The 13,247-nt window shown below is 35.4% G+C and overlaps 2 protein-coding genes and 1 non-coding gene across 4 annotated transcripts; 2 read left to right on the top strand and 1 right to left on the bottom strand.

Moving 5' to 3' along the window:
- On the top strand, window positions 1–5,347 carry LOC143465941 (coiled-coil alpha-helical rod protein 1-like). Its single transcript, XM_076964478.1, has 16 exons — window positions 1–456; window positions 596–696; window positions 908–1,105; window positions 1,282–1,447; window positions 1,597–1,773; window positions 1,898–2,074; window positions 2,272–2,408; window positions 2,514–2,659; window positions 2,973–3,125; window positions 3,272–3,407; window positions 3,521–3,628; window positions 3,780–3,954; window positions 4,064–4,181; window positions 4,277–4,403; window positions 4,492–4,618; window positions 4,872–5,347. The coding sequence occupies exons 1-16, from the start codon at window positions 70–72 to the stop codon at window positions 5,097–5,099; spliced, it is 2,661 nt and encodes an 886-aa protein (XP_076820593.1). The 5' UTR covers window positions 1–69; the 3' UTR covers window positions 5,100–5,347.
- Window positions 5,348–8,180: 2,833 nt separating this feature from the next.
- On the top strand, window positions 8,181–8,270 carry Trnai-uau (transfer RNA isoleucine (anticodon UAU)). Its single transcript is given in 2 exon segments — window positions 8,181–8,218; window positions 8,235–8,270. It is a non-coding gene; the product is annotated as a tRNA-Ile (tRNA).
- Window positions 8,271–10,357: 2,087 nt separating this feature from the next.
- LOC143464602 (leukocyte surface antigen CD53-like) lies at window positions 10,358–13,228 on the bottom strand. 2 transcript variants are annotated; one of them, XM_076962477.1, is made up of 5 exons: window positions 12,975–13,228; window positions 12,448–12,657; window positions 11,224–11,385; window positions 10,938–11,075; window positions 10,358–10,840 (listed from the first exon to the last, which is right to left on the bottom strand). In XM_076962477.1, exons 1-5 carry the CDS (start codon window positions 13,026–13,028, stop codon window positions 10,739–10,741), a joined length of 666 nt encoding a protein of 221 aa, XP_076818592.1. In that variant the 5' UTR covers window positions 13,029–13,228; the 3' UTR covers window positions 10,358–10,738. The 2 variants fall into 2 exon arrangements, with proteins under 2 accessions (XP_076818592.1, XP_076818591.1); XM_076962476.1 differs by having other exon boundaries at window positions 10,358–11,075.
- Window positions 13,229–13,247: the final 19 nt, after the last annotated feature.

Below are 13,247 nucleotides of genomic sequence, written 5' to 3'. Positions count from 1 at the left end.
GTGTTCAATACTTCATTGCTAAGGTAAGTACAGATTACTAAGTGTCTAGTCTGATTACTAAGTTTTATTATGGATGAAAGAAACTTGATACCTCCCTGCCACTTCATACCGGACTCACTGGAAACAAGTCCCAAAAATTTAGGAATGGATGTCAGAAGTCAAATGACCGAATCTCCAGTAACATCGAAACCTGTCTTGAAAACACCAAGTGATTTCATGCTTCCACAAACACAACCCCATCATTCTTCAGCTGTTGAATCTTCTTATGTCGTTACAAACCAAACATCTCCAGCATCATTAAGACAAAAATTGCCACCTACGATCTGCAATGATGCTCATCGGTTTATGAGATCACAGAGCAATGATGATGTGGATGAAGAGGATCTGATTACATTGGCAAAGAAGCTCAGAGAGGAGAACAAGAAATTAAAACAGTCCGCAGCAACAAAACCAAAGGTGTTGTCTATTCGTATTCAGTTAGAAGAACTGTTTTGTATTATTAACACTATTTTTAGTGGTTGGTTATTTAATTTCAACAGTAAGACCTGCATTTCATTTAAATTGTGTATTTATTAGCTATACCAATCTGTTACAGAATTGCAGTAATGCCAGTTTTGACGTGATAACTCATCAAGTACAATACATAGAAAGACTACAAAAAGATATCTCCTGCATTTCTGAAAAGATTAAAAACGAGTATGTTGTTGGTTATGGCCATTGGTCAAATATATACGTAACTTCTGTTGTTACTATTTTTGTGTTGCATCACTTTAGCCAGGAGTAAATTTGGCAGTTATGTTTATGTTAATGTTGTTTATGTTAATGGCTTTTGATTTTGGTAAAACAGTTAATCTCTGTTAGGCTTGATGCAGTTAATGGGACAACGTTTTTAAACATTTCATTTTAGGGAAGGTAAACATTTGGAGCAGAAAAAATTAACCCAAGAAAAAGAGCTCAAAATTCAAGGTCTAACAGGCCAGCTCCACACGTTAAGGGATCAACTGAATCAAGAGAATGTTACCAACTCAAAATTAACCGATAATATTTCAGAGCTAAACAAACAAATTTTATACCTGGAACAAGAAAAGGAACAGCTTAACAAGACGTAAATATTAAACTATAATAAAAATACGATATATGGCAGTATGCTGAGAACAGTCCAAACATTAGTTATAAGTGCATGTCATAAATAAAAATTTGGTATTTTTAGGTAGATTCTTTTGGTAACTTTTAATCTTGTGCAAACATTTTAAAATTATGTTATACTTTTTTCATTCCCAGGCATATTGAAAATACTGTTTCATTAAAATGTAAACACGAAGAAGAAACAAAATCAGTTGTGGCTAATTTTGAAAATCTAAAAAGTCAACAAGAGGAAAATTTTGACGAAGAAAGAAAAAGATGGGCTCAAAATATGTCCAGAGTGACATCTGAATGGGAGAAGAAGGTGGTTAATGCTGCAAATTTGCTGCTTGTCCGTAACTGTTGACAAGTTATTGTATGTAAATGCTTGTATTTATCTTTCATTTAACTTCGACATTTATGACCACTATTTTGCTTACCTGTTTTTACAATGTTCTTGTTTGTTGCGTGCAGTACTATGCACTAGATGGAGAATACAAAGTTAAGCTTGAGGCTCAGGAAAAGGCGCATTCAACTAAAAAAGAAGAGATTTTACAAGCTCAGATATCTTCAAAGAAAAAGTTTGAAGAAACGGAATCTCGTGAAGCCAGCTTAAACAAAACCGTGGCTAATTTGAAAACACAGTTAGATGTGAGTTAGATGTTGATTCCCATATCATTGATCCATTAACACTAATGAACTTTAAAAAAACATAGATTTGTTATAGGAAAGTAAAGGTTGCATTATTATTTATGTTTGTTCTAATTTTCTGCAGAATGCAGAACACTGTGCAAAAGCCCATAAAAGTACAATAGAGCTACTACAACAACAAATCAGTAATGAAAGAGATACTGGTTTGAAACTCAAGACCTATATTGCTCAAATACAATCGAATGACCATGCAAGGGAACAATGGAAGGTTGACAAGGAACACTTGACTGGTGTGATGCATGTAGGTATTCAATATATACCTCATACAGTCATGCATGTTTCTAATACATGTTTTATTCGCATTGTTGTAGTTTATTTTTGCCAGTATTTTTGACCAATTATTGCTATGACTTAAAAATTATTAATTATCATTGATCAAGGAATATGCCATTCTCAAAATTGTGTTAAATCACGTCTCTGAATTTAAATGTTTTGCAGAAACTTGAACAAGAAAAAGAAGAACTTATAAAGACACTTGAAGTCTTGAATATTAGATTTCATTCAGTATCAAAGATTCTTGAAATGCAAGAGGAGGCAATTTCAGCTCACACCAAAGCAATATCAGAGCCAGTGAAGTAGGTACTTTTTGACTGAAATGATGGTCAATGTTGGCTGATCTTCTACTGCCATGTCTTTGGTTTTTTGTGGTTAGTAATACTTGTGACAACACTGTTGTTTAGTCAACGGAAAGCAGCAGTTGTTACAACTCGATGGCGACAGAAGGTTTTTGAACTGATGGTCCAATGTAAGTCGCTTGAGATTGTAATTAGGGAAGATTCACGAAAACATGAGTTTGTGGCCAATGATCTCAACTCACAGCTGGAAGGTAAATTTACTGCAGTAGCTTTGCATTTCACGATAAAAAGAGCACAACAATTAAAAAATCGTAAACTAGGTTTAATGTTAAACAGTTTCCATGTCACTTCTGAGCAAAATTTTTTTTGGAGTTGTTTGACATAACTAAGCTGTATTGCTTTAGCTTGTGACAAAGTTTTTCATTTGTGCAAATCTTAATAAGTAACAAGCTTGTTTGGAAGCAGTAACCAACGATTTTGTATGCTTTGCCAATTACATCAAACATACCTTGGGCATCATTGTTTATAAAGGTTAAAACTAATCAAGGTTGTTGTCATCCACAGATCATGTGAGAGAAATTGGCATTTTATCGAATCGTCTTCAGGATGCCACTGCTCAACTAGCACTCAAGAATCATGTTAATCAAACTTTGAAGAGTAATGAAGAGCGTCTGCAGCATGAACTCCACATAATTAAACCCCAACTGGAAAAGCATAGTGAGGAATTTTCTTATATTTTATGTTTTCAATAAAAAAACACTTTTCGAATGAAATCAATCTTACCAAAAACAAAATATCAGCTGTTTTCGTTTTTTGTTTCTTTGTTTTTCTTGAATTTCTTAATGTAAATCTCGGATATACAGACGTTTCAATGATGAAAATGCGTGATGTGGTTTCTGAAATGAGTAAGTCATGTTCACAAATCTATGAGGCAAATCTTTCAAAATGTCTGGAGAGATGCTTAAGACTTGAGCAAAGGCTTGCTTTTGCTAATAACAGGTTTGTTGAGATGTGTCTGTCAATTGCTGTTCGTATTAAATTAATTGCATTGTTGAAAATAGCATGGTGTTCACCAAGAACTTAGTTGCCATAGTATCACTACATGCATTTAGATTACGAACCGTGCAAGATCTGCTGCAAAGACGAGATGCTAAGTGGAGGGCACGGTTGCAGCAAACAAAGCAAAGTAAAGAAGTCGTCGATAAAGACGCGGAGGAAAAGTAAATTGCGCTTACTATCTTCAAATTATATTGCACTGCAATAAGCTTGTACTAATACAGAATTGTACATATACAATATATATGTGTAATTATATATGATTCTGTGTATGTATTGTTTGAGACGTTTTTTTACTACTGTTTAACGTTTCAGCCCAGACCTAGTTTCGGAAATTCTGCGCTTAACAGAGGAACGTGACCACTTCAGCCAGCAGTTGGCTCAGGATGCTTCCAGTTTTGAAAGAAACATGGCAACAATGAAAAGAAATGAAGAAAGCTATCACCAGGCAAACCAGATGTTGGAAAAGCAAGTCAAGAGCAATGCAGAGGTATTATATGTGAAGAAAATGATCACTTGTTGAAACTTTTTACATGTCAGAGTTTTTAGTTTTGCCATCTCTGTGCTGGACAGCGATAACATCAGGGTTATTTGTTAAGAAAATATCGCAACTTATGGAGGTAGTCGAAAGGCAAAAAGAAAAACTAGAAGATGAGAAGTATGAGAAAGAAAATATAATGGATGAATTGAAAAAAGTGCAGAGTGCCACCGAAGAAGGTCAGTATGATAATGTAACTTTTCTTTCAAGTTTATAAACAATTTTACAATACCGATAACAGCCCAAGGCAGTAATTTTTTGCTTACCAATATAGCAATAAATGAAGCCGTAGAAGAAGCAAAGTTGTTCCATTTGAACGAGTTACAAGGAAAAGAAGCCGAAATCAACCAAGCAAAAAGGGAACTCACCAAAGCAGTGGTTGCTTTGAGGCAAACTGAAAGGTTGGTAAAGTTATTATGATTGAAGTCACTAATTTGAATTGTTACTGATATCGTTTGGCAAATCATTGATGTTAATTATTTTTGGTAGAGTTTCAGTCCGCGAAAAGAATCAATTTTCGGAACAGTTGGAGCTGGAAAGGACGTCGTGGTTAAGTGAAGAACAGAAACTTCGAGACGACATCCGGCATCTACAGAAAGACAACAACCTTTTGATGGTATACATTTGTAACACTTTCGCTGGCTTAATTATGTTTATGATTTAATTTATTACTTCTAACACTTTAATAAATGGTTTACTGATTTTAGACATTGATTCATGTAAATCCGCCGAATTTACTGCTTAAAATCACAATTATTAAATTAAATAAATCATTGGTTTTTAACACATAATAAAATTTATTAGTTTAAAGTAATAAGTATTCTTTGGCTTCATTGTAAATTAAGAAATCTTAATTTTCCCCCATACAGACAACTTTACGTCAAGAAGGTCTAATATCAGTCTTCAAAGCAGCTCGTGGGAAACCAGTGGAACCCGAAAAAGATGTGATTGTGTCAACTAAGAAAGTTCACTTTGCGATGGGGTCACCAAAATCTTCTTCTCAAGGAAAGAATGAGGAGATAAAAGATGTTAACAAAATGTTGCAAGATTTAACTAATTTAAGTGAAAAAGTGCTGGCCGATTCTGATAGCGAATAACACTTTTCCTGTTTAGCGTTTTTTTTTAATGAAGTTTGAATATTTATATTTTCTAAATGCAATTGTGCTTTTGTGTATCATTTGCTAAACTTGTAAGTCGATTTTTTTCGCAAACCTTAATGTTGTTCAATGGCTTCCTGTTACTTTCAGCTCATGTACTACATAAAGCAATTTTTGCACCTTTTCTTAAAACCTTTAAGGCCTCAGATATTGAGCAAGTTGACCATTACATTGCTGGGTGACTGAGACTGAATTTGAGGCTCATAGTTACAAGCCTTCGTGTGTCCTTACAACTCAGCTAAGCTTGTTTTTAGTAAGGAGAGCACTGGATAGTATTAATGCTGGCGTATAAGCCAATTTTGCCATGCTTACTTTTGCTTTTACAATATCATCAACACGCTGTATTTGGTTAATTTTCGCTATCCACGTTTAACTCGTTTATACGTTTTTTAACGATAATTAATGTTAATGAAACGATCTTTTTTGGCTTATTTTCCTTTTTGTTAGCGGCAAATATCATAATGATATCTACTGGATTACGACCACTGGCGTCAACTTTTTAGCTTATTTTGTCAGCCTGAAAGCAATAAGTTCTGGATCCCAGTCTTGGTCCTAAGGCTTCTAAATCCTTATATTATTAATTGGGTAAAACTGTTCCTGGCCCTTTGCCAAACTATAAAAATAGCTATAGGCCTTTTGACGGTTTCAGTTTTTTTTCGTCTGCATGTTGCATTTCATGGTTTAAGTTTAAGGCTACATATCATTACACTAAGATTAATAGGTGGGTTTACGGCGTTTCAAAATTGATGTATGCGGCCTTACAAATTTGACACAGCGTCCCAAAAGTGAACACTATATTTTGGCTGCTGTATTGTCCTTATACCGTAGATATGAAAATACATTTCGTTTAAGGCATTTTAAAGCGGTATTTGAGCAATGCGCATTTTGGGCGGGGTAGACATGCCCGGGAATTTTAAAACCTATTTTTAAAGCTTTTTGGTTCCCCTCAACACAACCCAAAATACGCAACTTCATGTTAACTTTTCAGTTTTACTTTCTAACGCAATATTACAGTGAAGGATAATCGGTATTTTCACGCTGACGCTGTTATTTTAAGTATGATATAGGCTAGTTATTGATCAGTTATCAATTCTTTATTGATTGAACAATAACAGTAGCTGGCTAGACTAATTAGACCTACAAAAAGGTGTTGTAGTTCATAAGTCTATACTTGGTACATGTGCGCTTAAATTATAATTTTATTAATGAAAGGGCTCCCACCAATGCTGGGCGCCAATGCAATCCACCTTGTAAATCCGGCGCTGGGACATTATAGCAACATATTGTTAGCTTACTTCTAATTTTATGCGTTAACACTTAACAGTGACCTTTTTAGCTTAGACTACAGCTACGTGGTTCCACATCAGTTCAGCCTAATGGGTTCATTTTAAAATTTAAATTTCTAAACAACTGGGCGTAATTGTGAGAAGATTTTGAAGTGATAGCTTAGATTTATTAGTTAGTCGATTAGATTAACAGGAAACAAAAGTTTATTTCATTTACAATTATGCTTAACACAAGTAGACTTGAGCTACAAGTCAGTAAGGCACAAAATAGGCTGAGTTTTAAAACGATTTTGTTATTCGCATATAACGCATTAAATGTATGTCCGTTTATCTGGCTCATATTGAGAACTGGGAACTTTAGCCGAAAGTCTCAGGAAACCATAAAACGCATTTGACAAATAAACACAATTTCAAAATCTTGATGTAGTGTTTTAATGGTGCTCTGCTTTATTCAAGGTTCCACGTCTCTTTCTCCTTACGCCAGGAGCATGAGATCCGAATGACCACCGCACCCAAAGTCACCAGTGGCATACTCAGAACAAACCAAGCGTAACCTAAATACAAATCAAAGAAACACAACATACTGCACTTATTACAATATTGTTACCTAGTTCAAATTTATTGTGATGACCACCCTGACCTGACCAAGTCATGTCTCATAGCCTTATGGGAATATGGTGTGTGGTTTCTAGACTGGCCTAAGCCAAGTCTAACTGTTGACTCCGAGCTAGTTATCTTGACTCCGTTGCTTTTTACTGTCTTATTTATTGCTTCTTAAATCAACACCAACTTCATAAAGTTTAGTTGTTATATTGTCCGAATAAGTTGTATCGAATTAGCAATATTTACACCATGATCCCACTTTCATAGTAATTCAGTAATAACTTCAATTTAGCAGAACAAGGGAAATAACTCAGAGAAGAGAGAATTTCCAAGAGAGCCATTTAAATCCAACACTTGTTTTATATACTAAAATATTGACCAATGAGGTAGTGCCAAATTAACTGCTATCACACGTGTACATGTGTCCATGTTATTCTAAGCTTTTCATCACAAAGAATTCAAATCGATTTTACACCAGTACAGAAAAACCACTTGACACACTTACTATATCACATATTGGTTTGAAACCACGATTGTGATTAAAGATACTAGAACAATACCTTGCTACCATAAACCACGTGTCGCATTGTACGTTATCTGAACGTTTTCAAGTACACTCAAACTTTACGCCGTAAAACAATGCTATTTGAAACACTTCAATCTGCGTTAAATATGTCGGTTCTGAATTTCTTGTTTGAATAAGAGATTAACACGATAAATACGTCTGTTTTAACATTTACTTAATTCCAGCCAGAGAGAATGCAAAAACCGCCTTTTAAAAGTGTCAATTATAATTTGATGATATCCAAACGCCACAGCCTTATTTATCGTTTTCCTCATAGAACGCTTGGTTTGCGAGTTTTAGGTGACAGCACTACCTAAGATAGGCTATGCTCAATTCTTGCCCTGACAACTAGCCTGCGTGGCCGAAAAAAGCTGCTTATACAACAATAAAGTCAACGAATTATTCGTCAGTTTAATCGCTCGTTGGTTGAATTGTTCTACGTAGGCGAAATGTAGGTTATTTTCTTAAAGTTTCCTATTAATGGATTTTTTTATTACCACAAAAACAACATCCTAATGAATATTTTGGGCAAGGTTGTTTTTGTTAGATCAAATGGCTGTTGATATGGCTCCAGTGGCGCAATCGGTTAGCGCGCCGTACGTATATGACAGTTACGGAGAAATGCGGAGGTTGTGAGTTCGAGCCTCACCTGGAGCACTTAGTTTTGAGGAAATTGACGGAAGCAAAAAAACGCATTCTCGAACTGGAAAGTGTAAAACAGCACATGTTGATCTTTCGAGTGAAGTCAAATAGAAGCCAGGTCAACTCAAAGTGATCACCAGGGACTGAAAAGCCTACTTAATTGTGAGTAGTTTTCCATGTGTTGTGGGGATGGCGGTGTGGCTTGCTTTTAGGTTGGCCTAGCCCTAAAGCCAAGACTATTAGTCTTACTGTTAGACTCCTATAGACAATTGTCTTTGACTCCGTTGCGTTTGCTGTCTCTATGATGTTTCTTCAAATCAACACCAACTTCATAAAGTCTAATTGTTATATTGTCCGAATAAGTTGTATCAAATTAGAAACATTTACACCATCTTTTCACATTTAAACAAAGCTATAACTCGAATTCAGTAATGATTCCAATTCCGAATAATTCAGCAATAACTTCAATTCAGCAGAACAGAAGAAATAGCTAAGAGAGACAAGATAGCGATTTAGACCAAACATTAGGTTTTATACTCCCATATTTTGACCAATGGGCGAATGCCAACCTGGCTTTTACCATGACACGTATCTACGTGTCCATGTTACATTCTAAGCTTTTATCACAAAGAATTAAAATCGATTTTGCACCGGGTACAGAAAACCACTTGACACACTTAACTACGTCACATGTCGATTTGGAACTAAGATTGAATTCGGATTACTAGGAACAATACATTTCAAACTTGTATAGAATTTAACTGGAGACACAAAAATTGCTTAACAAACGCCAATTATAGAACTTGTTTAATTTGATTATATCCAAACGCCACAGTGTAGTGTTATTGAAATTACTGTGAAGTAACGATGAGTAAGACTAACGCAGTTAGAAGCAAATTATATTTAGTTTACAATACAGAGCTGAGTTTCGCATTCTTTAGCATGTCAACTTTAAATCTATTGTAACCTATTGCATTTCGTAAACTTTTAATACCGGTAATTACAAAATACAGTATCTACGATTACAAACAAAAAGTATTAGAAAATGTTTGTCTTATGTTGACTCCTTGATTTCAATCATTCTGTTCTTTTTCCACCGCAAAAACATGTTTACAAATAATATTAACCGTTTCTTCTGTCGATCTTTCTGCCAAAACCACAGCCCATGGCGCATTTATTACGTCCCTGAAGATCTGCTTGCCGTGAGTATAATTATACCAAATAGCACAAAATTAAGGTATTGTAGTAAGTGCTTCTTAGAAGACTAATATAACTGTCCACACATGTTTGGAGATTTCTTTTGAAACTGGTTTGTGGATGTGTGCCATCCTATGTTAACCTAAATCTTTCTCAAAAGTTATATATAATAAAGATGTCGTCTTAGTGTGGCATTTTCCCTAGGACATATTTTTCGCAGTTGATATAGTATCATGATCTTTATTCTCGAACTAAGGAAAGTCTAATCACGACTTACTCGGCGATGATTCCTCACGGCTCGAGCCTCGGTTACCAAGTTTGTCTTTTGTGCAAGTTCTTATTGATTCATTAATTATTTGTTTTTATTTTTGTAATAAGTTATTGCTCAGATTTGCAACTGCTCACCAGGACCACCGAACGAAAAACAAGTGTCGTTCAACATACTTTGCTCAAAACATGGCCGGCCTTAGCAAACGTGGGCCAGTTTGCCAGTTTCAAATAACTTGGTAAATAAATTAGTAATAATAGAAATAACGTAAATCAAATATGACCTCGTTGGTAATCAGCTCCATTAAGGCTTTCCTTCGTTATACATTTTCATCAATACATTCTCTTTCGAGAACAACTTCAGAAATAACATTGTGATTTGCGTAAAATAAAAGCTATAATTGTTATTTTTTGTTTTGATGCTGAGCAGCATGGAACCAACGCAGTCGCATTGGCTAAAGGCGGGCCGCGACATCGCGCCCCATTACAAAATTCCTATGAAATTTTCTATTGGGGCGTTCATACGCAACTTTCTTATGACCATTGTTGCCTTACAGCAAGAAACTGACCCTCGTCCTTGGGCTTTAATAAAACCCGTAGCTTATTGCCTGAAATTTTAGGTCACCGTATTTTTGTAAAATATTTTACAATATATATTTTGCCGAGATTTAGTTTGTCAAGCAAAACAAACACGAAAACAAAAACCCTATATACATAACAAAGAACACAAAAACACAGCGTAAACCTTACTGTACGCCTATGCACAGGCAGCACAGTTCCACAAAAACTCATGACTGCAAATGAGCAATCGCTAGAAGATACCGGATATGTTATGCTGTATCAAGTATCAACGGCCGGAAAGTCAAGATAAAGAATGTTTACATTCTCGTCATAAACGTCTATTATGGAGAAATGGCGGCAGTACTACGGTTTTCCGATATTTGTGCACCTTTCCAAGCAATAAATCATAAATGACTTGCATGTAGCGAATGAGCTACTGTAGATGTAGTGTAGTCATGCTATATGACGTTGGACACCCACTCGCCAAGCTTTCCTGAAAAACGACTGAGATATTTGGAGAAGGGAAACAGTCCATGCAGACCAGTTATTATGGCCATAATCTAAAATAACAAAGTAAAATATTTTGAAAAAAACACACCATACTGTGATTGTACTCGTACACTGCTTGAAATCAGCATAGCCTACTACTTTACTAACCTGACCAATCAGAGAATACAAAAATAACATAATGAAGTTTATTTCAATAGCTTTTTGGCAACCCAGACCGCTACAAACTGTACTAGTAAGTCCAGTTGCGGTTAGATCTTCCGGACCGTTGACTGCGCAACATTGCAACTTCATGAAAAAGCACGAAAAAATCTTTTTACTAAGTTGGCAGACGTGCCAATTGACTATATTTACTAAACAGGAATGCAGTCAGCCCAGCTTTAACTAGCATCCAAGTACTTTAAACTGAAAAAGAAATTTCTGTCCAAGACCTTACCTTGGAGTGGGCTCGATCCCAGGCGGCTTTCGTTGTTGAATCACTTGAATAATTGTTGAAATAGCTCAGTAGACTACTGTTCAAACCAGGATAAGCATATATGGCAAAGACAGCAAAATTGGCGACGTTTGCTATTACGAACGCTATTGAAATTAACTCTATCTAGAATCAATAAAAACACTGCAAGTGAAAAAAGTGGCAGGCCTAAATATAAATGTAGTAAAACCAAAACCAAGAAAACATTGGGCGGATGCTTGTGATGTTTTCATTATTAGTTAGTTATAATTATCGAGTTAGAACTTTGTTTATAGATATTTTTCAACAAAGTTAGAAATAAAGACCCGGAAAAGTAGACTATTTCAGGAGTAATCGAAATAAAAATATGGTTGCAGTATAAATGAGCTAGACTGCTAGATTTATCACACAACCAATTAAGGTCATGGGTACAATACCGTGGTTACCGTAAAAATGTAACGTTCAACAATATAAAAAAGCATCCACAAGATCAACCACAGTTTTGACTTCTATAAAAATTTGCAAGTTTTGTAGTTATTAGAATTTTTAAACTAAAAACATAGTAAAAGTGGCAGTTAAAGAAAAACTATCACCGTTATTCATGATCACTGCAAATAGCATTAACCTTAAATGCTTTTCTACTAAATGCTTGCTACTGTACCCAGGACCGGATTAAGCTTTTTATGGGCCTGTGGCTCTATGATAGTCAGAGGCCTATTTTTTATTCTATTCGTTGTACTAAAAACTAACCACAATTGAAACGAAAAACAAATATTAATACATAAACAAAGTATATATTTACTTTGTATGCACACATTCAAATGATGCATTTTCCGGATTTAGACAATGCAAAGCTCTTAATAATGTCATCGGTGTCTATTTTTTGCAAAATGTCGTTTTCGATGCAGAGTATAGCTAAGGAATTCAACCTTTTCTGCCTCATAGACGAACGCAAATGATTTTTTATTTATTTACGCAATTTTGATTGTTGCGTCATAGTAACCAGGTTGGGTTTTACAGTGCATGGACTGTGTTTTCAATAATAGCTGGGAGATTTGTATTAGCCTAGGCTACCTTAGTTGTTTCATTGACTTAGTGCAGTGGTGGGCCTATATTTGGGTGTGGACCTGGGGCTGCAGCCCCATCAGCCCCCGCCTTAATCCGGCCCTGACTGTACCGATAAAAATGTATTTACTGTAATAACCATACCGTGATACCAAAAGTCAGTTTGGAGCACTTCAAATCTTTTTGTGGTAAAAGCTGCATTACTGATGCGAAGAAGACGCACCAGGACAGCGGCAAACAAACAATGTTGATGTAAAGAGAGGCAATAGCGTTTGAAGACATGCCAGGCAGCAAAGAGGACACGTTATCGTATTCTGCATAGGCATAGAAAATTTGAGCTGCTTGAAATGGAGCCTAAAGAGCAAAAAAGAGTGTGATTCATAATGTTACAATCTAAGTTTTCTGATTGGTAGTTTTGCAGGTTTTATGGGTTGATTCAATAAGAAATAAGTATTAGCACTCCTTGCAAAGCAACGTTTTGCCATTCCAAGGATAATCATATCTGCTCTTTACTGTAGTATTGTACTACGCTTCACCAACATAAACAAGCGTTATAACTGTTTTGCAGATGTTAAAAAACTTACAATGCCACTACAATTTACCAATACTGTAATACTGTAACTTATCGCTAATACAACAAATCACATGACCATACTTTCAAGGATACCTACCAACACTACCAAGGTAGCACACACGATGCCCAACATAGAACAAAAATTTGCCATCGTGATCGTCACGTTATTCCGGTTTACGTCCAAGTCAAATCTTGTGACTTTTAACCAATAGCAAGTATAAATAACACCTCTAAGTCTTCAACAGGAATTTATTGGTCTCATTTTGTCTTATTGTAACTCATTCTGTTGTAACTATTGTTATTAACTATTGTATTGTAACTATTGTTATTAACTAACTCATTCTGTTTTCATTTTTAATATAATATATGG

This window comes from Clavelina lepadiformis, chromosome 7 (assembly GCF_947623445.1).
Source record: "Clavelina lepadiformis chromosome 7, kaClaLepa1.1, whole genome shotgun sequence".
Lineage (NCBI taxonomy): Eukaryota > Metazoa > Chordata > Ascidiacea > Aplousobranchia > Clavelinidae > Clavelina > Clavelina lepadiformis.
This window is presented reverse-complemented; position numbering and strand designations above follow the sequence as displayed.

Excerpts from the sequence above, each read along its gene's own strand:
- LOC143465941 (XM_076964478.1), top strand. The coding sequence starts at position 70 with ATGGATGAAAGAAACTTGATACCTCCCTGCCACTTCATACCGGACTCA. Across the intron at positions 1,774-1,897 it reads ATTTGAAAACACAGTTAGAT|AATGCAGAACACTGTGCAAA; the intron begins GTGAGTTAGATG and ends AATTTTCTGCAG. Across the intron at positions 3,408-3,520 it reads CTTGCTTTTGCTAATAACAG|ATTACGAACCGTGCAAGATC; the intron begins GTTTGTTGAGAT and ends ACATGCATTTAG.
- LOC143464602 (XM_076962476.1), bottom strand. The coding sequence starts at position 13,028 with ATGGCAAATTTTTGTTCTATGTTGGGCATCGTGTGTGCTACCTTGGTA. Across the intron at positions 12,658-12,974 it reads GTGCTACCTTGGTAGTGTTG|GCTCCATTTCAAGCAGCTCA; the intron begins GTAGGTATCCTT and ends TTTGCTCTTTAG. Across the intron at positions 11,076-11,223 it reads GGGATCGAGCCCACTCCAAG|TTGCAATGTTGCGCAGTCAA; the intron begins GTAAGGTCTTGG and ends TTTTTCATGAAG.